This window comes from Heterodontus francisci, chromosome 14 (genome assembly GCF_036365525.1).
Source record: "Heterodontus francisci isolate sHetFra1 chromosome 14, sHetFra1.hap1, whole genome shotgun sequence".
In the NCBI taxonomy this organism is placed as follows: domain Eukaryota; kingdom Metazoa; phylum Chordata; class Chondrichthyes; order Heterodontiformes; family Heterodontidae; genus Heterodontus; species Heterodontus francisci.
Window position 1 is genome coordinate 90,252,366 of NC_090384.1, and position 26,013 is coordinate 90,278,378.

Below are 26,013 nucleotides of genomic sequence, written 5' to 3' on the forward strand. Positions count from 1 at the left end.
TTGAGGAAGCAGTAAATAAATCATGCTACAAAGATGCCTTAAATTGAGCATGACTTTCACCTCAGTAACCTCCACATGCCCCCAGATGTAGGTTCTCCACCACAGTAATTCTTCTCCAAAAGCTTTGGAAATAGATTTAAAATCTTTGCAAAAAGCACTATGATGGATGAATTTTCAACCCCTGTTGTACAAATTCAAGAAAACGTGAAGAAATAAATTTGGATTCACATAGTTATAGAGTTTGTTCAGAGTTATCGAAACAAACGTGACTTACCTTCATTGGGAGTCAAATACATTGTCTTTAGCTACTACCTAATTTTCTGCCATAGATCTTGTCGTCTTAACCAGGGAAATCCTGGCATAATGCAGTTGCTTTGATTTGCCTGGAATTAATTTTATCTGTAGTCTCAAGAATAGTTTCTTAAATTTTCTCTTTGATGGACTATGAGAGTTTATGAAAATCACTCACTGAGGATAACTTTAATGTCAAAAATTATAATGAGACCGTTGGGAGTTCATTGGGCTAATTCCAGGCCAATCAGCAACAATTTTGCACAATAACAATAGTTAATTTGAAAATACATTATGTGGAGTGGTTTCTTACCTTCTGCAGAAAGACCCTGTATATTCACTCCTTTGGCAGCCAAAAAACTCAGGCACACATCAATATTTTCAATCTGGAGTAAGACAAACAGGAAGAAAAATATCAATTTAAATCTGGCTTTGTTGGGGGCAATAATAATATTGAACAATACATAAAAGTTAATTCCATATTGCTCTGTTATATTATTATATTGAGCATGAGACTTCTTGTCTTTTATATGTAGTTCATCCTTTGTGCACAAATGTAGAAGCAATCATCTAAAAATGGGACAATTCATAGGGTACTGTTCACAAGCATTGCAATATTCCCCCATCCTGTATTTCTTCATTACTTCTTCAAATGAGACTGCAGCAAAGACGAAGTTGACATAGGATGGAGATACATGATAAACTCCAACCACTCCAAGTCAGAAAACCACATAAAGAGAACTTTATGTGACAGGTGAACAAATGATGAAAAATATAAGTTTACTGAAAGTATGGCCTTCTTTATTCATTAAACAGTTACTCAGCTACTGCATTAAATGAAAATAGCATCACAACAGTTGAGATCAGTGCAAGGACTTAACTTTAACGTCAGCTTGAAGCACAGAATGCTTGAAGTACTTATTTGATTTGATAGATGAAGGCACTAATGCTTAGAGAAAGCATGCAGGCCATTTTATCTCACTCTATTAAGCACACAAAATCCTTTTGGATTGTGTAACAAGGTGATCACAGCTTGAATAGAATGATCCTTTAATTTGCCCAATGCTTCACAGCCAACTGAATTGCAGCATCAATAAATGTACTCTACTAAACTCCACATTCTGAAACTTTTGTTGGGAAATAAATTTCTCAGTTCTAGTATCATTAAGTCTAGGAAATGCCTCTGATTCTCTCTGTTACAGCTGTACAAAATAAAGAAAATATTTCCTCTTTAGAGGGAAAGATTGCAGAGGCAGATCAAACTTTGGCACTTTAATTTCTTGAGTAAATGAAATAAAAATAATTTTTGACAAAGATTTAGATGAAGTCTTAGAATTACCAAATCCAAGTGCCAAATGCAACAATATCTCGGAAAGATGATCACTTATTCATCATGCAAAACACAACAAAATGTGACAGTTTTCAAAATGAAAACATGAGGTGACTGAAACTAAAGTTTTGAAAATTGGTCTAAACCTGTGAAGAGCAAGGCTGAAATGTGCATGGAAGTTACCACACAAATATTTCAGGTGCCTCTCACGTGCCTGAGTACTAACTTATTTTGGCCTCCATTTGATCCTGCCTGTAAGGAAGAGCTATGAGTAAGTTAGGAGTCAGCACCACTGGGGTAGAGTACTAAAGATGCACCAAAGCTTTAAGAGGCTTCTGGGGACCTGCTGCAAGATCAATCTTGGGTAACTGCACCTGTCAAAGATCATGTGAGGGTTATCAAGCTGGAAGGATGCAGCCATGAAGTGTGTACTTTGTCTCTGTTCAGAGCGCTTAGTGTGAAATTCAGTATGAGGTGCTAAAAGCACAAAGAATTATGAAGCTCTGGCAACACCAATGCTAAAAAAAGAACATGCTTTGATATAGCGCCTTTCACCTCCTCATGACACCCCACTATGCTTTAAAGACGATAAATGACTTCTGAAGTGCAGTGTTATCATGCAGTCATATGTGGCAGCCAATTTATGTACAGCACGGTCCCACAAACAACTGGATCTTTTACTTCTAACTGACTAGATAGGAGGAGTCTCGGTTCAACGTCTCAACTGAAAGACAGCACCCCAACCACAATGTAACACTCCCTAATACCATGCTGAAATGTCAGCCTAGATTATGCGTTCAAGTCCTCGTGTTAAGGGCTTAGCCCCATGATCGTCTGTCTAAATCCAAAACCCTCTTGGTAGGCATGCCCTTATTGTTGCATTAAAGTACATTCTCTGAATTGTTTCAAGTTTCCAATATTATAAGGGGAATGACCTTGCTTGATATATTTTACTCAGGTATCCATGTGAGGAGAAGCCACTTGTCTTAAGACTCCCATATTGACAAGTGCGTCATTTTTAGCTAAACATTGGCAAGAGTGAAACCATCGTCTTTGGCCTCAGTCACAAACTCCATTCCATTGCCACTGATTCCAACCTCCTCCCCAGCCATTGTCTCAGGTTGAAGCAATCTGTGCAATCTCAGTGCCCTATTCTTTAAACAGAGAGATATTAGGCATAGAGTTTGCTACAGGGAATAGTTGAAACAATGGAACTGCCTCTTTTGAAGAAAAGTGGATCAATATTTGAGGCAGTGAAACATGTGCCATTATAGGGTGAGAACAGAGCAGTGGGATTAATTTGAATTACTCCTCTAAGGAGCTGCAGCAGATATCATGGGCTCAGTGGACATTTTTGGTTTACGATGTCACTGCATAGTGATCACAATCTAGAACCCTGCCAAGACTTCTCCTTCCTAATCTAATTATAATACTTGTATTGCCACCCAGGCTGCAATCAGCTAATTTAACAAAGTAGCAGCATCAAGCCCAGGTCTTTCCTGGTGATTATGGCTCAGTTACCCATTCAACAAACTTGCTAAGCCATGATGGCAGTACCTATTTTTAAACAGTCCTCAAAAGAACAGTCAATAAAAGATTTAATCCACAATATAAACTACCCACATTCCCGAAAGAATTTAAACCTGTGTGTCATTCTCTGTGAGAGCACAATACTGTTTGGTAAACAAAGCCAAAATTAAAAAAATCTTTTAAATGGTTGCTAGGTGTGTTGGCTTTGTGTTGCAAATTATTCATAGAAAGTTCACCATGATTCACAGCCCTTGGCATATAGTAGAACCTTTTCGCAGCCAAGAATTGAACAAATTGAATGCTGGTTCCCACTATAGCATTATAATTGACAAAAAAGTTGCATTTCACAGCAACACGAGCAATCTTCCTATAAAAATTAATTTCCCTGAACTCCCATTCCTCACCACAAATGTACAACTCACTCTCAGAATTATAATATTTACTTGGAAACAATGGAAAACATACCCCCATTATACCCCTCGATCAAATCCAGCACTAGTGAAAGATGTGATTGCCGACAAGTGTACCGTATACACAGACAGGATCAAGTAAACCATCTAAAAGAAATTGTTCGGAATGAACAAATATGCAGAGCAAAAATATGTGGTCTTACTTTTGGTTACTAAGTTCACTTGTTGCGCATTATATGGTTCAGGATTAGACAGAAATGCAAGTAAACAAATATGTGATGGAAAGGTTATCCCTGATTCAACCCAATATGGCTGGAACTCTGAAACTAAAAGTTAAGTGGTGCTCCTACAGTTCTAGAACTGCATTCCAGAGATGAATTAGTAAAGGAACTTACCTCCTCAGAAGCAGATACCATATTGTTGAGTCTCTGACATCAGTGCAGCATAACTGCAAGCTTGATGCCAATTTCAATTTGTGCACTTGTTTCTTGGCAACAGAGAGTTCCAGTTTAATGATGTAATCATGGCTCAGGTCTGTATACCTGTATGTCTGGAATGTTTTGGTCCAAAGTCAACTGCAGAGTGATAAGAACAACGCTGCAACTTTTAACACAGCAGTAACTACCGTGGGCTGTATCACACTGTCTCTAGTCTTACCAGAACAGTGTCGACGAGCTTATATCAACTTGTACTACAAAGCATATTTAATGCTTTGGGTCCAAAAATGTTTTCAATTTTCAGAACAATATCATTTTATAAAATTACCATAGACACTATTTTCAACAATTTTTTGATAGATTTTATGAGGCAGAATTTATAGGTGTGGCAAGCAACAATTCTAATGACTTAAGAATTCAAGTATAGTTCCATATTCAACAACTAGATGTGTAATCCCAGAAAAAACACAATTCTTATATGGCTATTGGAGTCTTCAAAGAGTTAAATACATTACAACAGCACCTAGGATTAATAATTGGCTCCCAGTCAAGCAACGTCTTGATTTTAAAATTTTCATCCCTATTTTCAAATTCCTCCATGGCCTCGCCCCTCCCTATCTCTGCAATCTCCTCTAGCCCCACAACACTCCAAGATATCTGTCTTCTCTAATCTTGACCTCTTGTGCATCCCTGATTTTAATCGCTCCACCATTGGTGGCCACGCCTTCAGTTGCCTAGGCCCTAAGCTCTGGAATTCCCTCCCGACACCTCTCAGCTTCTCCACCTCACTTTCCTCCTTTAAGACACTCCTTAAAACTAGCCAATTTGACGAAGCTTTTGATCATCTGGCCCAATATCTCCTTTTGTGGCTCGGTGTCATAGTTTGTTGTATAATGCTCCTGTGAAGCGCCTTTTATAACGTTAAATGCATGACATAAATTTACGTTGTTGTTATAATACTGGCGTCAGACTTGACTCAGTGGTAGCACTCTCACCTCAAAGTCGGTAGAACATAGGATCAAGCCCCAGTCCAGATATACATATCACGCATAATCCAGATCAGCACTTCAGTGCAGTTTTGAGGGAGTGCTACATTGTTGGAGGTGTCACCTTTGAAATGAGACATTAAATCGAGGCCCAACCAGCCCTTTCAATTGGACTCACAAGATTCCACGGCACTGTTCAAAGAGCAGGAGAGTTTTCCTAGCGGACTGGCCAACAATTATCCCAAAAGCTATATCTCTGAAGCAGATCAGGCAGCTATTTATTTCACTGCTGTTTGTTGGACCTTGCTGTGTGCAAATCAGTTGTTGTGTTTCCTGCAGCAGTTACTACACTTCAGTCACTTAATTGACTGTAAAGCATTTCAGGACATCCTAAGTCATGAAAGGAACAGCAAGTTCTTTTTTTCTATAATGTTCAGCACAACTAAAACATTTCTCCCAAATGACTAGTATGGACTACTGAAGTATTGATGCAGAAGGTTTTCAATCATTCAGTAAGATATCCAAATGTCGCAGGAAGAAAAATATACGTAGATATTCAAAAATCATTGAAATTTGAGTTTATATTTTGTTTAAATAATGTCATGCAAGCCCGCAGCTGCCAAGAATAAGGCACATATATTTCCCCACAAAGACATTAAATTTTAAAATTGTTACTGGGAAGAAAAGAAGGTCTATTACAAAAGGTTGCCAAGCCCCTGGCTGGAAAGACATTTTTTTACACACGAGCAGACAGTGTTGGAACAAAGGAACCAGTCCCTGCCCCAATACAAAGAGACCTGGTCAAACCAGTCAGTCATGTAACCACCTGCTGGCCAACTAGCGGAGTTTTAAATTGAAGAAATAGTGTTTTGAAGACAGAAAGCTCTTTGCTCCTGGACTGAGAACATTTCTCTCCTGTCCGCTCTCATCGCCTTCTCACAGAACTGAAGACACATTGAAGACACATGAACCCCAAGAAAGAAAAGTTTCCTACAGTGAACGAGGTTTAAGAAGAATACCGGTCCCCAACGAAAAGCAAGATCTATCTACAAGCAAGGTCTACAGCGAGCTTGAAGCACAGTAACAAAAATCTCTCTTCAGAGATTGCCTCAAATCTCTCTACTTTATTTTTCTTCTCTTTTTTGTCTCTATGTGATGTGCGTATCACGTATGCATGCTAGTGTGGGGTGTGGCGTGTATCCATAAGCGTTAAACAAATTAGAGTTTAAGTTTTAATAAATTTCACTTTTCTTCTTTAAACCTAAGAAAGCCTATTTGTGCTCATTTCTTTGCCCTATAACTGGAAAGCGGTGAACAAGAATTCACCAAGGGGGAGCTCAAAACACAGTGTGTTTAAAATTAAATCCTGTTACAGTAAGACCAGGTGAAGGCTAAAAGGGACCCTGAGACACCTTGCTCACCTGATCGTAACCAGGTGAAATTTGGGTGCTAGCGTCTGCAACTGAAGTGAGTAGCTCTCCAAGCCAGAATGAAGAAACTTGGGATAATGTAAAAGCACTGTCTATGGAGGAGTTGAGGAAAATGGCTGAGCAGTGTGGGATCACTGTACGTGGCAAGGCTAGGCAGTCTGAATTTCTAAGGCTAGTGGTGAACCATTTTTCCCTTGAAGCTCAAAACACAACGTGTTTAAAATTAAATCCTGTTACAGGAAGACCAAGTGAAGGCTACAAGGGACCCCTGGACACCTTGCTCACCTGGTCATAACAATAAAAATGCAACCTATTACACAACTATGACAGTTGGATTCAGGTTTGCTATCTCAGAAGTTTTTTGATGCATCTACCAGCAAACACCCCCCCGGTGAAGCTCCACTGCTCTGTTAAAGGAAGAAAGAATTGTATTTATGTACACAAGAACACAAGAAATAGGAGCAGGAGTAGACCATATGGCTCATCGTCCCTGCTCCGTCATCCAAAACAATCATGGCTGATCTTAAGATTCAACTACACTTTCCACCTGCTCATCATATCCTTCGATTCCTTGAGACACCAAAAATCTGTCTATCGCAGCCTTAAATGTATTCAGTGATGGAGCATCCACAACTCTCTGGGGTAGAGAATTCCAAAGATTCACAACCCTTTGAGTGAAATAATTTCTCCTCATCTCAGTCCTAAACGATCAGCCCCTTATCCTGAGACTCTGCCCCCGTGTTTTAAATTCCCCGACCAGCAGAAATAATGTCTCAGTGTCCACCCTATCCAGCCCCTTTAGAATGCTATATGTTTCAATGAGAACTCCTCTCATTCTTCTAAACTCCAGAGAATACAGGCCCAATTTTCTTAGTCTCTCATCCCACGGACCAATCTAGTGAAGCATCGTTGCACTGCCTCCAATGCAAATATATCTTTTCTTAAATGTGGAGACCAAAACAGCACACAGTATTCCAGATGTGGCCTCACCAAAACCCTGTACAATTGATGCAATACTGCCTTATGCCTGGGCTCCAATTCCTTTGCAATAAAGGCCAACATGCCATTTGACTTCATAATTGCTTGCTGCACCTGTACGTTAACATTCTGCATTCCTTGTCCAAGCACACTCAAGTCTCTTTGAATATCGACACTTACAAGTTACACACCTTTAAAAAAAATTCTCCTTTTTTATTCTTACGACCAAAGCGCATAACTTCACACTTCCCGCATTATACTCCATCTGCCATCTTGTCGTCCACTCACTTAACCTGTCTGTATCTTCCCCACCGCTTACCTTCCACCTACCTTTGTATCATCAGCAAACTTAGATACATTACTCATTGTGTCTTCATCTAAATCAATAACATAGATTGTAAATAGCTGTGGCCCCAGCACTAATCTTTGCAGCACTCCACTATTTACTGCCTGTCAACTTGAAAATGCCCCGCTTATGCTGACTCATTGCTTCCTGTCCATTAACCAATCATCTATCCATGTTAATATATTACTCCTACTCCTTGAGCCCTTATCTTGCCAATTAACCTTTTGTGTGGCACCTTATCGAATGCCTTTTGTAAATCCAGGTATACTACATCTACTGGTTCCCCTTTATCTACCCTACTAGTTACATCCTCAAAAAAATTTTAATAAATTTGTCAAACAGGATTTGCCTTTAGTAAAACCATGTTGACTTGTTCTAATCATAGTGTGCTTTTCTAAGTGCATTGTTAAGACTTCCTTCATAATAGATTCCAGCATTTTCCCAACGACTGATGTTGGGCTAACTGCCCTGAAGTTCCCTGTTTTCTCTCTCCCTCCTTTCTTGAAAAGCGATGTAACATTTGCCAACTTCCAATCTGATGGGACCATTCCCGAATCTAAGTAATTTTGGAAAATCATAGCTAGCACATCCACTATATCTGCAGCTATCTCTTTTAGAAGCCTTGCGTGTAGGCCATCAGGTCCTGGAGATTTGTCAGATTTTAGCTAGTTAGTTAGAGATACAGCACTGAAACAGGCCCTTCGGCCCACTGAGTATGTGCCGACTATCAACCACCCATTTATACTAATCCTACACTAATTGCCATATTCCTACCACATCCCCACCTGTCCCTATATTTCCCTACCACCTCCCTGTACTAGGGACAATTTATAATGGCCAATTTACCTACCAACCTACAAGTCTTTTTGGCATGTGGGAGGAAACCGGAACACCCGGAGGAAACCCACGCAGACACAGGGAGAACTTGCAAACTCCACACAGGCAGTACCCAGAATTGAACCCGGGTCGCTGGAGTTGTGAGGCTGCGGTGCTAACCACTGCGCCACTGTGCCTTCAGTTTCTCCAATACTTTTTCTCAGCTTATATGAATTTCCTTAATTTCCTCACTCTTTTTAGCCCTTAGGTTACCGTCTATTTCTGGTATGGAACTTGTGTTTTTTACTGTGAAACCAGGCACAAAATATTTGTTCACTGCCTTTGCCATTTCCTCATTCCCTATGATGACTTCTCCTGTCTCTGCTTCTAAGGGACCAACGTTTACCTTAGCTACTCTCTTTCTTTTGATATACCTATAAAAGCTCTTACAATCTGTTTTTATATTGCTGGCTAGTTTACTCTCATATTCTACTTTTTCCTTTTTTATCAACGTTTTGGTGGCCCTTTGCTGGTTTCTAAAACACTCCCAATCCTCAGACTTGCTACTCCTTTTAGCAACATTGTACGCCTTTTCTTTTAATCTAATAACATCCTAAGGTAAATTGGGTAAATAAACTAAAAGTTATGGCAGTAAATGAACAGTGGGGAACCTTTAAGGAAACAATTTACCCAATTTACCTTAGCCAGTTCTCCCCTCATGTCGATATAAGTGGCTTTGTTTAAGTTTAAGATTCTTGTTTGTGATTGCAGCATGTCACTTTCATACTTAACATGGAATCCAATGGTATTATTATCACTGTTTCCTCTTTTACTATGACATTGCTAATTAACCCTGCTTCATTACACAATACTCGATCCATGATAGCTTTATCCCTAGTTGGCTCCACAATGTATTGCTACAAGAAACTGTCATGGAAACATTCTACAAACTCATATTGTAGACCACTCATGCCAATTTCATTGTCCCAGTCTATATGAAGATTAAAGTCCCCCACAATTATTACATGCCTTTGTTACAAGCTCCAATAATTTCTTGTTTAATGCTATGTCCAATGGTGTAACTAGTGTATTCTGAATCTTGCTATTCCTTATTTCTACACATACTGATCCTACTTCATGTTTTTCTGAGGCCAGATCCTTTCTCACAAATGCCCTTATGTCCATATGACTATAGGATGTAGGAGCAGAAGTAGGCCATTCAGCCCATCGAGCCTGCTCCACCATTTAACAAGATCATGGCTGATCTGTTTGTGTCTCGAATTCAACATTCCCATCTACCCCCGATAATCTGTGATTCCCTTGCCTATCAAGACTCTTATCTACCTTCATTAACCCCAACTTCACCACCTGCTGAGGCAGAGAATTCCAAAGTTTCACAACCCTCTGAGAGAAAAAAATTTCTCCTGGTCTCTGTCCTAAAAGGGCGACCCAAATTTTCAAACAGTGCCCCTAGTTCTGGACTCACCCACAAGAGGAAACACCCCCTCCACATTCACCCTGTCAAGACCACTCAGGATCTTATATACTTCAATCAAGTCTCCCCTCACTCTTCTAAACTCCAGCGAAAACAAGTCCAGTCTGTGCAACCTTTCCTCATAAAACAACCCGCTTATTCCAGGTATCAATCTAGTAAACCTGCTCTGAACACCTCCAGTGCATTCGCATCCTTCCGTAAATAAGGAGACCAAAATAGCACACAGCATTCAAGATGTGGTCTCGCCAATGCCCTGTATAATTGAAGCATAACATCCTTACTTTTATTTTCAATTCCTCTCGCAATAAAGGATAGCATTCCATTAGTCTTCTTTATTGCTTGCTGTGTCTGCATATTAACCTTTTGTGACTCATGCACTAGAATACCGAGATCCCTCTGCACCTCGGAATTCTGCAGTCGTTCTCTGTTTAAGTAATACTCTGCTTTTTTATTCTTTCTGCCAAAGTGAACAACTTCACATTTTCCCACATTATAATCCATCTGCTAGATTTTTGCCCACTCACTCAACCTATCTATATCGGTCTGCAACTTCCTTATGTCCTCTTCAACATACTTTCCTACCTATCTTTGTGTCATCTCCAAATTTAGCTACCATGCCATCACTCCCCTCATTTAAGTCAGTGATATAAATTGTAAAAAGTTGTGGCCCCAGCATAGACCCCTGTGGGACTCCACTCGTCACATCCTGCCAATCAGAAAAGGACCCATTTACGCATACTCTCTGTTTTCTGCCAGCCAGCCAATCTTCTATCCATGCTTATATGCCCTACACCATGAGCTCCTAATTTGTGCAACAATCTTTTATGTGGCACTTTGTCAAATGCCTACCTGTCATCCTGTACTATCAGTGCTCCAACCCGAACCTTAACCCTCCTCCATTGCTATTCGGTCTGTCTTTCCAAAATATTGTGTACCCTGGAATATTTATTTCTCAACATTGATCACCATGTAACCATGTCTCTGTAATGGTGATTAGACCTAAATCATGTACCCCTATTTGTGCCACTAGTTCATCTATCTTATTGCAGATGCTTCGCGCAGATATAGAACCTTTAATTTCATTTTTTTGTTTCCATTCCCTTCAATTCCCTTATTTGCTGATGTACAATTTCTGTTAAACTCTCTGTCCCTTCCTGTCCCATTCTGCTTGTCTTTACCCACAACGTTATACTGTTCCAATGCCTTGGCTTTTCTCCTTGGATTTCTAAATCTCACCTCTCCCTCACCCTCACCCCACTCTTTTAGTTCACAACCTCTCATCTTATCTGCTGGTTCAATCCTGAGTTTGTACACAGTGTCCCTTCCTGTCACACCCTGATTATCATTATCCTTATTGCTATCTTGCTCTCTTGCCTTCTCCTCTCTCTTTAAATTATCACATCTTCCCTCACTGGATCCCTCAATCCCACGATTTAGTTCAAAGCCCTCTCTACTTCCCTCATTATACGACACACCAGAACACTCGTCCCAGGACGGTTCAGGTGTAGACCATCCCAACGGTACAGCTCCCACTTTCCCCAGTACTGGTGCCAGTGCCCCATGAATCGAAACCCACTTCTCCCACACCAATTTTGAGCCATGCAGTTAACTGTCTAATCTTATTTACCCCATGCCAATTTGCTTGTGGCTCAGGTAATAACCCGGAGATCATTACCTTTGAAGATCTGCTTTTTAATTTAGCCCCTAGCTGCTCATACTCCCTATGCAGAACATCTTTCCTACTCCTATCTATGTCATTGGTACCCATGTGGACCACGACAACTGCAACCTCCCCCTCCCATTGCAAGTTGCTCTCTAGCCCCAAGCAGATGTCCCAAAACCTGGCACCGGGCAGGCAACACAGCCTTCTGGACTCTCATTCTTGGCTGCAGAGAATGGTTTCTATCCCCCTGACTATACTATCCCCTACTACCACTACATTCCTATTTACTCCACCTGCTTGAATGGCTTCCTTTATCACAGTACCATGGTCAGTTTTCTCATCCACCCTTCAGCCCTTGCTCTCATCCATACAAGCTGAAAGAACCTCAAACCTGGTGGAAAACTGCAAGGGCTGAGCCTCCTCCACTTCTGCCTTCTCGATCCCCTTACCTGCCTCACCCGCAGTCACACCCTCCTGTCCCTGACTACTGTCCAAATCAGAAGACGCTACCCTATGGATGTGACTGCCTTCTGGAACAAAGTGTCCAGGTAACTTTCCTCCTCCCTGATGTATTGCAGTGTTTGTAGCTTGGCCTCCAGCTCATTGACTCTGAGCCGAAGCTCCTCAAGCTGTAGACACTTACTGCAGACATGTTTGCTGTGGATCACACTAGTGTCCATGAGCTCCCACATACTGCAGCTGCAACACATCACCTGCCCTGAAATCCTGATTGTGCTTTAAATAACTAATTATTTATTTAGTTAATTAATAGGAAATATTCACCAGCCAATCTATTAAGCTTTACCACTAGGCTGCGTTTGCTGACAACGCAACCACTAGGTGGTTTGCACATGCGCAAATGCAGGCTCTTCAACTGGAACGTCAGTGTCTGCGATGTTCAGGCAGCTGCCAGGATTAAAGATGGCACTCCTCAATTTATCACAGGAAGTGCTCATGGCTAGATCATTCCAGAAAACTAAACTTACAATAAGTTGGATGGAAGCCCAGTGATATGCTACTATGTAGTTATAGGACACTAACTGTAAACCTCAGATCCATTTAATCTTCCAGTAATCCTATTAAATACAAAAGGAATTTTATGATTGAATTTCCATTGGAAGATAGTGAATTGACACCCTGATCAATGGAAAAGAAAATCGAGCAGAGTATAAAATGTGCTACTAATTTGTTATTGTGATTCGTTTATATGACTGATCAGGACTGATTTTACCCTAACGCAGCTACTAGCTACCGCCCCACTGGCCGCTCTCCATCCTCGGCAACTCACTTTCTCCCACTCCTCCCGACCGGCTGCTTCCCTCCCTCAGCCGCTTGCTCCAGCCCTCGCTGGTACCCACCCCCACCACTGTCCTGGCGGTTGTTCCCCACTCACACCACCCCGCTCTCCAGTCGGTCGCTCACTCCCCGACCCCCACCCCACCCCCAGCCGCTAGCTCTGGGCCGTGCCATTTTCCTCCTCTCAGCCATTAGCTCCCATGTTTCACCAGACACCAGGCGCCACCCGAAGAAGGAAGGCGGGCCGCAAAGGGTGACAGGGCGACTTAGGAGCGAGTGGCCGAGAGGAGGGAAGTGGCGCCGCCTAGAGCGGGGTGGCGTGAAGCAAGGAACAGTTGGCTAGGGAAGTGGGGGGGGCGCAGCGAGGTCTGGCGTGAGCGGCTGAGGGGAGGAAGCGTCGAGGCCTGGAGCGAGTTGTCTAGGGGGGAGTGCTCCAGCCTGAAAGTTTCCGATTCAGCCACTTCCTCCAGCTGAGTGGGGGGCTGGATACCCAATGAAGCTTTATCGTGCATGCCGAAGATGGACCTGGCGCAGATACGCGATGATGTTGGCGTTGCGCGATGATGTCATCCCGCGCATGCGCCACTAAGTACTGGCAAGATGTAGCTGCACATGTGCGCAGCTTGGTGCACTCTGATGATGTCAGCGGGCCAGTGCGTTGTCAGGAATCACTTTGTTACTGCTATTAGCAAATAAAACCTTGCAATTAGTAAAATTGCCTGAGTTTTGAAAGATATACGATAAAAATCTCACCAACCAATCAACTACCTGTTTTCCTGTAACATCACAACTTGATTTTTTTTTCTTCTTCTCAGAATGAGGTCGGTCCGCTCTGATGGCCTAAACTGGCCGAGACTGGTTAGTTCGTTTAAACTGATCGCTGGTCCCCCTCTCTCTCTCTCTGCTTCCCACCTCCACTTGTTTAAACTGCTTGCTGGTCCTCCTCTCTCTCTCTCTCTGCTTCCCACCTCTACTTGTTTTAACTGCTTGCTGGTCCCCCCCTCTCTCTCTCGCTGCTTCCCACCACTGCTCTTTTAAACTGCTCACTGGTCCTGCTATCTCTCTCTTGGCCACCAGATGACTCAAAAAGCTTTACAGCCAATGAAGTACTTTTTGCAGTGCAGTCAATGTTGTAAGGTAGGAAATGCAGCAGCCAATTTGTGCACAGCAAACTCCCACAAACAGCAATATGATAATAACCAGATAATCTGGTGATGTTGTGATGTTGATTGAAGGATAAATATTGGCCAGGATACTGGGAATAACTCCCCTGCTGTTCTTTGAAATAGTGCCACAGGATCGTCTGTGCCCACCTGAGAGGGCAGACAGGGCCTTGATTTAATGTCTCATCCAAAAGACAGCACCTCCAACAGTGCAGCACTCCCTCAGTACAGTACTGGAATGTCACTCTTGATTTTTGTGCTCAAGCCCTGGAGTTTTTAAAAATTCTTTCATGGGGTGTGGGTGTCAGAATTTGTTGTCCATCCCTAATTGTTTTTGAACTGAATGGCTTGCTAGGCCATTTCAGAGGGCAGTTAAGAGTCAACCATATTGCTGAGTCACATGTACATCACATGTAAGTATGGTAGATTTCCTTCTCTAAAGAACAATAGTGAACCAGATGGATTTTTACAATAATCAATGATCGTTTCATGGCACCATTATTGAGACTGGTTTCTAATTCCAGATTTTTATTGAACTGAAATTAAATTCCACTACCTGCCAGAATGAGATTTGAACCTATGTTCTTAGGGCATTAGACTGTACCTCCAGATTTCCTGGCCTAGTAACCTTACCACTACACCACCATCTCCGCTGGGACTTAAACCCACCACCTTTTGACTCAGAGGTGAGAGTGTTACTGACTGAGCCATGGCTAATACACGAAAGGGGAAGTGGAGAATGCAGCAGCTACCCAGACATCCCAAGTGACATGTAAGCGATGGGGAAAAAGTTTACTTCTTTCCATGTTTGGTTTTGAAAGCAACCAAGACTTTGACGATGCCAAGTCTTTCATCAAGTTTACTGAATTTAGGTAATCTTACCGTCAAAGCTCTGTTTTGGTGGATGTTAAATTTTGAACATCTGGGTAAAAGAAAACACTATAATGGAGAAATCAGCAAAAAATTTCACACGATCACATAACAAAACTTCTACTGTGAGAGCATAAAAAACATTTCAGAATCAATTGTCAACAATCTTTACTGAACAACTGATTTTTTTTGTAAACTAAGTATGAATATGAAACTTAATCTTTCTCTCTTGCCCTCTCCCATTTTTAAAAGTTAATTTGTCTTTTGCAATGAGCAAAAGGGTCATCAGCAATCTATTCAGAACAAAACTGATTCAGGCCAATCTTCCTGCTTTCTAGAAATAATCTTTCCACAACACCCAGCTAAAATAAGGAACTCATTAGATGTGGAATTGCAGACTGAGTGAATCCTGCTGCTCCATTGAACCAATTTGCTATGCGGTTGGCCACCATTCAAATCAAACGTTATTTATACTGCTCTACAAAAATCCCACACATTTTATAATATAAAAATTACTTTTATGTTTAAATTGCATCAGCTCGACCTTGGTAAAGCAATTCACTTCCTAATGAAGGTCTGCAAAAACTGGTAGATGACACCATGTGTGCTGTCATCCAACAGCAAGACATACGAGCTCTTAATAAACAAATCATTCAGACTTGAACTGGTTGACAGGCTTAGTCATGTAACTGTGACCAGCTACTCTTTACTCATCTATAAATAGCGCTCTATTTGGGCTATTTAAATTCAAGCAAGATCGCAGAATGCCAGGCAAACAGTTTTTAAAAATTCTTTCATGGGATGTGGGCGTCGCTGGCCAGGCCAGCATTTATTGCCCATCCCTAATTGCCCTCGAGAAGGTGGTGGTGAGCTGCCTTCTTAAACCGCTGCAGTCCATGTGGGGTAGGTACACCCACAGTGCTGTTAGGAAGGGAGTTCCAGGATTTTGACCCAGCGACAGTGAAGGAACGCCGATATAGTTCCAAGTCAGGATGGTGTGTGACTTGGAGGGGAACTTGCAGGTGGTGGTGTTCCCATGTATCTTCTGCCCTTGTCCTTCTAGTTGGTAGAGGTCGCGGGTTTGGAAGGTGCTGTCTAAGGAGCCTTGGTGCATTGCATCTTGTAGATGGTACACACTGCTGCCACTGTGTGTCGGTGGTGGAGGGAGTGAATGTTTGTAGATGGGGTGCCAATCAAGTGAGCTGCTTTGTCCTGGATGGTGTCGAACTTCTTGAGTGTTGTTGGAGCTGCACCCATCCAGGCAAGTAGAGAGTATTCCATCACACTCCTGACTTGTGCCTTGTAGATGGTGGACAGGCTTTGGGGAGTCAGGAGGTGAGTTACACGTCTCAGGATTCCTAGCCTCTGACCTGCTCTTGTAGCCACGGTATTTATATGGCTACTCCAGTTCAGTTTTTGGTCAATGGTAGCCCCTAGGATGTTGATAGTGGGGGATTCAGCGATGGTAATGCCGTTGAATGTCAAGGGGAGATGGTTAGATTCTCTCTTGTTGGAGATGGTCATTGCCTGGCACTTGTGTGGCGCGAATGTTACTTGCCACTTATCAGCCCAAGCCTGGATATTGTCCAGGTCTTGCTGCATTTGTACACAGACTGCTTCAGGATCTGAGGAGTCACGAATGGTGCTGAACATTGTGCAATCATCAGCGAACATCCCCACTATATGAACAACATTCCTAATAAATCAGTTTGCTGGCAGCAAAACATCATTTGAGTAGCAGCTGTTAATACAAAATTCCTGGATTCTTCTGGCTGAGAAAACAACAATCTTTCTGATTTCTGAAGGCTTATATAAAAATCATTAATCCCCAGAGATCCCTTTGGATACTTTTCCTATACCATATCTCAAAAATGTCAATAGTACTTTGAAAATGTACTCATTACTCCAGACTGAGAAAGTTTTAAAAATATTGTACCCGCTCTGTAAGTAACCCAAAATTCAAAGACATAGAGTTGAGAAAACAAGGGACTTGTAAACCATAATCTTCATAGAGATGGCCAATCCTTCTTCATCAAAGACGTGGGTCTCCATGGGGCCGAAAGCGACTGAGACACCATGAATGTGATGAAACTTTTCACTGATGTTCACATTCTTTGACGGATACGGAGCAAGGAATGCAAAATAATCCACATTCTCTAGAATTGCTCCATTGATGGTTATTGATGGGAAGAAGTTGGAGTATCAGGTACAGGCTGATAAAGCACTTTAGTTTTGGAAACATTGATAGTCTCCAAATAGATTGAAGGTTTCAGAAAAGCTGTCTAGGATCATTTGAAGATCTCTGGCAGAGTGAGTCTCAATTGTGCAGGAGACAAAAAAAACAATTGTAGTATTCAAAAAAATGTCATAAGAACATGACACAAGGAGATAGGAATGAAAATGGTCATGCAGCCTATCCAGTTCAGCCTGCTTTATTTACATTTTCACAATGTACAAAGAACCCGTTCATCTGTCTCACGTGTTGGCATCAAACATTCCCTGATAAATGATGAATCTCAATACTGTTATAAACTCCAGTGCAACCCTAACCACTGCACCTGTTTGCTTGGAAATACCACTATTAAAATCCTCTTTAACGATGGTTCGCCTTTTCAGTCTATTATATTGTAAATGTGGCTGTTTTCATTCATAAAAAATTTTACATTACTTCCATTCATGACAAACATATATGGATAATCTGTCATAATTTCTTTGAAATGTTTCTTTGTTTTTCATTTCCAGTTTGTCTTCTCACCTCCTCACCATTTTATTCCCTTTCTAATTTTGTGCATTTTCCAATTTTTAATTTCCGCAAGTTGTCGGAAACAGTTTTGTTAGTTCTATACCTCTTTACTTAATCATTTGAGTTTGGCTTTTCTCGTCTGCTATTACCTTTTTCTTCTCTTCCTTGTATCTCCTCCACCCACTCACTCTTACGTTAGTGCAGTTTTGTAGGTCATGAGCCTAGACTGTGCATTGGTAGACTATTTCACCACGGCGTATATAGCCAAACTTGATCTTGAGGCACAGTAGGACATAACGACTCAATATTTAATGAGCTCTTTGATACCTTTTATGTTTAAATTGTATGACATCAATTGCTGATTTTAATACTTTCAGAGTACAGTGTTAAATATAAATACCCTCTTTTGAAAGACTAAAAATGATCGTATAAGTCATTGTGATATTTTAAAACTTTGTCCATCTTTAACTACAATTTCATTAACATTTCTGTTGTGTCAAAATGCTTTCAAAAGCATTTCCTCAATAGCAGACAGTAGCCACATATTGTAATTTGTACCAAAACATTGAAGAACTAATGTTTTCTAAAAGAATGTTGTGAATAACAACGATTAGTCAAATGTACAGAGATTATAATCTGCACCCAGGAAGAATATGTCAGTCACATGGCATATGTGGAAAATTAGACTACTTTGCTAATATTTGATAGCAATTAGGTAAAATGCTCACCAGCTGCACATTCAACAGCTATTAACAAGAACATTATAGAAAGCAAAAACTTCAAACTTTATTCTTTTTTGTCAAGTACTTCAACATGTCCATGAGAGATTGTGGAGTTTGTGACTGATGTATACACAAGGCACCCAGGAGAAAAAGAAAAGCACACATTCACCGCAGTGGAGTATTGTAATTGCAAGACACACTGGTGTTCTTTTTTCAGAGTAATAGCTTGACTGTTCAAGTAAGCAAAATTCCGGGTATTAAATTTCACAAAATGTAATTATAGACAGTAACTCAAAAATAAACTATCCTTAATTGCCACCCATGTTGAACACAACCAAGCCAATGGAATTTGTGCCTTAAAAGGCAGTGATTCTAAAATGTATAATGTATTGCTCTTTTGGTAAGCTAAATTTGCACTGAACAATTTAACGTGGGTGGTACAAGCATGGTCATGCGCAAATGTGGGACTTTACAGATTGCCATGAAATGATCAGTGTGCTTCAATTCTGTGTGCACTGAGTTTCATAACCTCAGCCAGGCAATGACTTTGCCAGAGTGAAGAAACAATTGATCGGGCATTCGATTGACCTGCACCAACATTGGGTACCTTAAAATGTTCAGCGCAACAGGTGGCAGTGACAAGGCTAGGCATTACAGCGGCTACCCACAATCTCAATTGAGGTTGTGAGGGAACCAGAAAGAGACAGAATAACTTCAAAAACAGAGGGTTGTATTTTACAGGGCCTTCGACGTCGGATGTCATGGCGGGGGGCGGGCCCAGAAAATTCTTCTGTGAGAGACCCGACGTCGGGAAGGCTCTGCTGCATTTTACCAGCAGCGCCGAGGCGTCGGTGCAGTTCCTCCCCCCACCGCCGCAAAGCGGCAGAGCCTTCATTTGCGTATTATAATGACTGCAAATAAATGTTAAATGACTTACCTGGATCAGGTGGTCGTCCCACGGCAATATTGTCCCACGCCGTCGGAACCCCATTTGGGGAACCGAGGCGAGACACTGGTGGGGAGGGGGGAGTAGTGTAATTCTCAGGGTTGGGGGGAAAAGCTGGGAGAACTATTGTTATTGGTCGTGGGGATGTTGGGAAGGGGTTGAGGGTCAAAGGTGCTAAAGTCAGTGGGGATGTTCAGAATATCAAAAGGTGCTTTTTGGTGGGATATGTCAAATTATTAAATGAATATTCAGTGGGGGGGGGGCGGGTGGGAGAGAGGAAACATCGTAAAATTAAAAGTAATCTGCAGTTTTCTAGGAAACAGGACCTTTAAAAATTTAAGTTAGACTAAAGGGCCTGAAGCCCTCTAACAATGGCGCCGGACGCCGTTGCCAGGAACGTAGAGGGAGCTGCCACACCGCCTCCTCCATTTAAATGAGCCCCCGCATGAAATATCGTGGGACCTCAGTGACGGCGCAGCCGCACGGGAGGAGCGCCATCAGAGTGCGACGTCGCAGTTTGCGGCGTGCTCATAAAATTCAGCCCAGAGAGAAAGAATGGATGAGTAATAAAATAAATCAGAGGGCAAGTAACTCCAAAAGTTTGCCTTTCTGGTGACTTTTAAAAAGTTCTACGGTTCCGATTACTTCTCCCTCTACAAATAACTCATCATTCTGCAATGCACTTTTCCAAATTTGTCCTTACGTTCTCCAGATGCGGATGAAATACATCTAGATGCTAAAAACTAGAAGAAAAATTATGCCAATGCACAAGCATTATGCATGCTAAAGGTAGAAGTAGGCAATTTTTTAGGTATGCTGCATTCCAGATTGGAACTTTTCACAGCCAGTGTTGGACCTCTATGTTGGTCAAGGTCTTGGATCAAGGTTGGTCCTGTCCAGTTCAGAATCCTGCGAGTGTATGAAAGTTCAACTACAACAATATGCATTTATATATTGCCTTTAATGTAGTGAAATGTATATAGGTGCATTTTCGAACAAAATTTGACACCGAGTCACATAAGATGATATGTGGACAGGTGACCAAAAGCTTGATCAAAGAGGTATGTTGCAGGAGCATCTTAAAAGATGAGAGATAGGTAGAAAAGTTTAGAGGTTTAGGGAGGGAATCATGGAGCTTAAGGCCTAGGCATTTGAAAGCATGGCTGCCAATAGTGGAGCAATTAAAATTGGGGTTATGCAAGAGAGCAGAATTGTTGGAGCGCAGAGATCTCAGAGGGTTGTCGGGTTGGAGGAGGTTGCAGAGATAGGGAGGTTGTGAACGGCAGGGTTCAGTCTCAGACAGTTGTTCAGTATATTTGGTGTTTTGAATTGATATTAGAATTAGCCTGGAAAAGTGAGACTCATTTGGAATAGTAAGAAGGCAACAGGTTAGGTTAGAAATACAAGTATGCAAACTGGGGATAGAACTTCACAGTGTAGCAGCAAATAAATTAGCATTTAATAGCCCCAATTGCCCAAGAGGGCTAAGAGATTGAATTTCAGCTACAATTTGCATTCAAAGCCATCTGTCTTAATTGAGCAAGTTCACAACTGTGCTTCTCACATGGAACAGTACATGGCAGCGAAATTATCTGTCTCTTGAGGAGGACAGGGATCAGGTTCCTGCCACAAATTCGCAATTTTCCATTGGGATTCTTTAAAAGTTGGGATGCTGCCATGGGATTAAGCAGGTACGGGGCAGGGTTGGAGAGGGAAATGCCCCAGATCTTTCTTTAAAGAGGAGTTTTGGTCTCCACATTTAAGAAAGGATATATTTGCATTGGAGGCAGTGCAGCGAAGGTTCACTAGATTGATCCATGGGATGAGTGGGTTGTCCTTTGATGACAGACTAAGTAATTTGGGCCTGCATTCTCTGGAGTTCAGAAGAATGAGACATGATCTCATTGAAACATGTAAGATTCTAAAGGGGCTGGATAGGGTCGACACTGAGAGATTATTTCCACTGGTCGGGGAATTTAAAACATGAGGGCACAGTCTCAGGATAAGGGGCCGATCATTTAGGACTGAGATGAGGAGAAATTAGTTCACTCAAAGGGTTGTGAATCTTTGGAATTCCCTACCCCAGAGGGTTGTGGATGCTCCATCATTGAATACATTTAAGGCTAGGATAGACAGATTTTTGGTCACTCAAGGAATCAAGGGGTATGGGGAGTGGACAGGAAAGTAGATTTGAATCCTAAGATTATCTATGATTGTTTTGAATGGCAGAGCAAGTTCAATGGGCCATATGGTCTACTCCTGCTCCTATTTCATGTGTTCTTGTGTATGGTTCAGGTACAGTTGAGTATATATCCACAAAGCAGAAAGGTAGGACAACTAAAACCAGAGCACCTGGATGACAAAAAAGATAGAGTAAGAAGCAGAAAAAGGGTGTATATGACAAGTGTCAAGTTGAGAACACAAGTGAGAACCAGGCTGAATATAGAAAGTTCAGAGGAGCAGTGAGAAAGAAAATAAGAGCAGCAAAGAGGGAGTATGAGAAGAGACTGGCAACGAACATAAAGGGGATTACAAAAGTTTTCTATAGACATATAAATAGCAAAAGGGTAGTAACAGGATGGATGGGACCAATTAAAGACTAAAAAGGGGATCCATGCATGGGGACAGAGAGCATGGCTGAGGTACTAAATGAGTACTTTGCATCTGTCTTTCCCAAGGAAGAAGATGCTGCCAGAGACATAGTGAAGGAGAAGGCAATTGAGACACTGGATAGGCCAAAAATTGATAATGAGGTATTAGATAGGGTGGATGTACCAGTTAAGTCACCAGGACCAGATGGGATGCATCCAAGGATGTTGAGGGAAGTAAGGGCAGAAATTGTAGCAGTATTTGCCATAATTTTCCAATCCTCCTTAGATACGAGATTGGTGCCAGAGGACTGAAGAATTGCAAATGTATACCCTTGTTCAAGAAAGGGTGTAAGGATAACAGCAACTACAGGCTAGTCATCTTAACTTCGGTAGTGGGAAAACTTTTAGAAATGATAATCTGAGCAAAATTAAGAGTCATTTGGACAAGGGTGGATTAATTAAGGAAAGTCAGCATGGATTTGTTAAAGGTGAATCTTATTTAACTCATTTGATTCAGGTTTTTGATGAGATAATAGAGAGGGCTGATGAGGTTAATGTAGTGTATATGGGCTTCCAAAAGGCAATTGATATAGTACCATCTAATAGGCTTGTCAGCAAAGCTGAGGCCCATGGAATAGATTAGAGAGATACAGCACTGAAACAGGCCCTTCGGCCCACCGAGTCTGTGCCGACCATCAACCACCCATTTATACTAATCCTACACTAATCCCATATTCCTACCAAACATCCCCACCTGTCCCTATATTTCCCTACCACCTACCTATACTAGTGACAATTTATAATGGCCAATTTACCTACCAACCTGCAAGTCTTTTGGCTTGTGGGAGGAAACCGGAGCACCCGGAGAAAACCCACGCAGACACAGGGAGAACTTGCAAACTCCACACAGACAGTACCCAGAATCGAACCCGGGTCCCTGGAGCTGTGAGGCTGCAGTGCTAACCACTGCGCCGCCTTAGAATAAAAGGGACAGTGGCGGCATGGATATGAAGTTGGCTGAGTGACAGGAAACGGAGAGGTAAATGGTTGTTTATCGGACTGGAGGAAGGTATACAGTGGGCTTCCACAGGGTTCAGTACAAGCAGCACTGCTTTTCTTGATATATATTAATGACTTAGATTTGGGTGTACAGAGCGCAATTTCAAAATCTGCAGATGATACAAAATTTGGAAGTACTGTGAACTGTGAAGAGGATAGCGACAGGCTTCAAGAGGACATAAACTGGCTGGTGGAATGGGCGGACACGTGGCAGTTGAAATTTAATGCAGAGAAATGTGAAGTGATAAATTTTGGTCGGGAGAATGAGGAAAGGCAATATCAACTAAAGGGTACAATTCTAAAGGAAGAGAGAGAGCTGTGGTTATATGTGTACAAAATGTTGAAGGTGGCAGGGTAGGTTGAGAAAGTGGTTAAAAAAGGCATACGGAATCCTGGACTTTATAAATTGAGGCATAGTGTACAAAAGCAAGGAAATTATGATAAACCTTTATCAAACAATGGTTTGGCCTCAACTGGAGTATTGTGTTCAATTTCTGGCACTGCATTTTAGGAAAGATGTGCTGGCATTAGAGAGGGTGTCGAAAAGATTTACAAGAGTGGTTCCAGGGATATAGGACTTCAGTTGCAAGGATAGATTGGAGAAGCTGGGTTGTTCTCCTTAGGGATCAGAAGGCTGAAAGGAAATTTGATGGAGGCGTTCAAAATCATACAGTGTCTAGAGAGTAGATAGGGAGAAACTGTTCCCTTTGGCAGAGAGGTCAAGAACCAGAGGAAACAGATTTAAGGTGATTGGCAAAAGAACCAAAGGTGACATGAGAAAACATTGTTTTTACAGAGTGAGTGGTTAGGATCTGGAATGCACTGTTTGAGATTGTGGTGGAAGCAGATTCAATTGTGGCTTTCAAAAAGGAATTAGAAAAGCACCTGAAAATAAACAATTTGCAGGGTTACGGGAAAAGCGTGGGGAATGGGACCGGCTGAGTGCTCTTGCAGAGAGCCAGCACAGACTCAACGAGCCAAATGGCCTCCTTCTGTACTGTAATCCTTCTATGATTCTACAATTCTATGATTCTGATTGACTGCAGGCTGTGTCAGTCACAGCAAGCCTTACCTATCAATTTGTATTCTGCATTATGAGGTTGTAGCAGGGGCTGCCTTCTGTGTTGCTAAGGGCCCAGACCAATTCCATCCAACTCTGCATAGTCTCCAGTCCTGGCTTGCTCATTCCTTGAGGCTGCCACTACAGGCTGGCCTTCTCCCATTATCTTGGATGAATCGTAGAAATAGGGAAGAAATTTACAGAAGCGTAGAAAACAGCAGCTACTTGTCAGATGGGTTGTTTCAGGTTAGGGGATAAGTGCTGACTGAGGTGCCCCAGGGATCAGTAATGGGATTATTACTGTTTCTAATTTACACCAATGACATTGACTGCACATTTCAATGCACACTAGTCCGATTAACAGGTGACATGGCGGGGGATAGTCAATAATGAGGACTGAAACAAATTACAAAAAGATATTAACAAACTTGCAGAATTAGCATATAACTAGCAAATTAATTTTAACATTTATAAATGTGAGGTATTACCTTTTGGCAAGAAAAATAAGGAGGTTGCATATTACTTAGAAAATAAGTATCTAAATGGGGTAGTTGAACAAAGGGATCTGGCGTACAAATACACAAATCACTGCAAGTAGTGACAGAGGTTAACAAGGCCATAAAAAAGTAAACCAAGCACGAGAGTTTACTTCTAGATGGATAAGACTGTAAAGTAAAGAAGTTATGCCAAATTTGTATTCAACCTTGGTTAGACCACACCTGGAGTACTGTATACAATTCTGGTCGCCATATTATAAAAAAGATATAGAGGCACTGGAGAGGGTGCAATATAGATTTACAAGGATGATACCAGAAATGCCGGGGTATGCCTATTGGAAGAGGATGAACACGTTGAGTCTCTTTTCTCCTGAAAAGAGAAGGCTGAGGGTGACCTATAGAGGTCTTTAAAATTATGGAAGGTTTTAATAGAGTAGACACAGAGAGAATGTTTCCACTTGTGGGAAAGAGCAAAACTAGAGGCCATCAATAGAAGAAAGCCTGCTATACTTTCAGCACTCTATGAACTGCTTTGCCTGTGCTGGGATGAGGGAGCAGTACCACAGGACATGCACAATGCCAATATCATCACCCTCTATAAGAACAAGGGTGACCGCGGTGACTGCAACAACTACCATGGAATCTCCCTGCTCAGCATAGTGGGGAAAGTCTTTGCTCGAGTCGCTTTAAATAGGCTCCAGAAGCTGGCTGAGCGTGTCTACCCTGAGGCACAGTGTGGCTTTCGAGCAGAGAGATCCACCATTGATATGCTGTTCTCCCTTCGCCAGCTACAGGAGAAATGCCGTGAACAACAGATGCCCCTCTATGTTGCTTTCATTGATCTCACCAAAGCCTTTGACCTCGTCAGCAGACGTGATCTCTTCAGACTACTAGAAAAGATCAGATGTCCACCAAAGCTACTAAGTATCATCACCTCATTCCATGACAATATGAAAGGCACAATTCAGCATAAGGGCGCCTCATCAAACCCCTTTCCTATCCTGAGTGGTGTGAAACAGGGCTGTGTTCTCGCACCTACACTGTTTGGGATCTTCTTCTCCCTGCTGCTCTCACATGCGTTCAAGTCTTCAGAAGAAGGAATTTTCCTCCACACAAGATCAGATGGCAGGTTGTTCAACCTTGCCCGTCTAAGAGCGAAGACCAAAGTACGGAAAGTCCTCATCAGGGAACTCCTCTTGGCTGACGATGCTGCATTAACATCTTACACTGAAGAGTGTCTGCAGAGACTCATCGACAGGTTTGCGGCTGCCTGCAATGAATTTGGCCTAATCATCAGCCTCAAGAAAACGAACATCATGGGACAGGACGTCACAAATGCTCAATCCATCAATAT

At 41.9% G+C, this 26,013-nt stretch overlaps 1 protein-coding gene across 6 annotated transcripts in view; it reads right to left on the bottom strand.

Moving 5' to 3' along the window:
- Positions 1–26,013, bottom strand: part of LOC137377146 (neuron navigator 2-like) — a 984,055-nt gene that overhangs the window by 367,128 nt on the left and 590,914 nt on the right. For all 6 annotated transcript variants that reach the window (XM_068046509.1, XM_068046511.1, XM_068046512.1 and 3 more), the window contains exon 4: positions 605–677. In XM_068046509.1, the coding sequence (XP_067902610.1) occupies positions 605–677 (73 nt within the window). The remainder of the gene's footprint in view (positions 1–604; positions 678–26,013) is intronic.